This window comes from Aureococcus anophagefferens (genome assembly GCF_000186865.1).
Source record: "Aureococcus anophagefferens unplaced genomic scaffold AURANscaffold_113, whole genome shotgun sequence".
NCBI classification, from domain to species: Eukaryota; class Pelagophyceae; order Pelagomonadales; family Pelagomonadaceae; genus Aureococcus; species Aureococcus anophagefferens.
Genome location: NW_008705662.1, coordinates 1 through 1,116, shown reverse-complemented (window position 1 = coordinate 1,116; position 1,116 = coordinate 1). Strand labels below are relative to the sequence as shown.

At 67.9% G+C, this 1,116-nt stretch overlaps 1 protein-coding gene across 1 annotated transcript in view; it reads right to left on the bottom strand.

The window, feature by feature from the left end:
• AURANDRAFT_68376 (hypothetical protein) overlaps positions 1–507 on the bottom strand; it is a gene marked incomplete at both ends in the record, with an annotated part of 5,989 nt that extends 5,482 nt beyond the window's left edge. The window contains one exon of the mRNA XM_009044046.1: positions 26–507. Coding sequence (XP_009042294.1) covers positions 26–507 — 482 coding nt within the window. The remainder of the gene's footprint in view (positions 1–25) is intronic.
• Positions 508–1,116: the final 609 nt, after the last annotated feature.

Sequence of the window (1,116 nt, the reverse complement as noted above, 5' to 3'; positions counted from 1 at the left end):
CTCGCGCCGCAGCGCCTCCGCGGACGTGCCCGCGATGCGGAAATTCTGGTGGAGGTCGTGGAGCCGCTGCGCGCGCTCGCGGTTGAGGGCCTTGTGGAGCTCCGCCGTCTTCTCCTCGGCGACGGCGCGCTGGCGCCGCTCCTTGTCGCTCTCCTCGAGCACCTCCTTCATCTGGTGCTCCATGACGCGGACGCGCTTCACCTGGCCCTCGCGCGCGCGCGCGTCGATCTCCGCGTTCTTCGCCATCTTCGCCATGCGCAGCTCCGACTCGTGGGCGACGCGCTCGGCGTCGTTCTTCGCCTTGAGGTACTCGGCGAGCTGCGTGTGCTGCTGCTCGATCTGGCGCTTCAGGGCCTCGTTGACCGTCTGGAGGCGCCGGTAGTTCGTCGTGAGCTTGTCGAAGTCGTGCTGGACGCGCAGGTACTGGCGCTCGTAGTCGTCGTCGACGTCGTAGTCGGGGGCGCCGCTCTCCCCGTCGTCGATGATCTCCGCGAGGTCGAGGTCCATCGTCCCCGCCCGGGGGGGCAGCGCTAGTAGCGTCGGCAACGTCCGTGGTTGCCTCTGCAAGTTGTGTTTTTTTTAAAATAGAAATCAGCCGCGGGCTGCGCGATGAGCATGCTGCCCGATCGGAGCGCCGAGAGCCGCAAGCGGGCGCGCGGCGAAGAGCCGTCGTCGCCGCGGGACAACGAGGTCGACCCGCACGAGGTCGTCTCGATCCGCGCCGGCGAGCGGCTGTTTACGGCGGAGCGCGAGACCTGGACGTGTTTCCCGGACAGCGTCGTGGCCATGCTCGTGAAGCTCCACGAGGGGCCGGGCGAGGTCGACGCGTACCTCGACGTCGATTCGGACGCGTTCGCGCGCGTCGTGAGCTACCTGCGCCGCCGCGGGCCGAGAAACGTCGTGCCGCCGGAAAGCGACGAAGCGCTGGACGCGTTCGCGGCGTGCGCGGATAAGGTGGGCCTGCATCGGCTGCACGCGGAGCTCTGGCTCGAGGGACGCCGGCGGTTCTGGGAAGCGGAGCTCGCGCGCTTGGACCGAAACATCAATGCCCAGGAGGCTCAGTTACGCGCCATGGTTGATGATGCTGCACGCAAACCTGCGAAACGCCAAGGAACA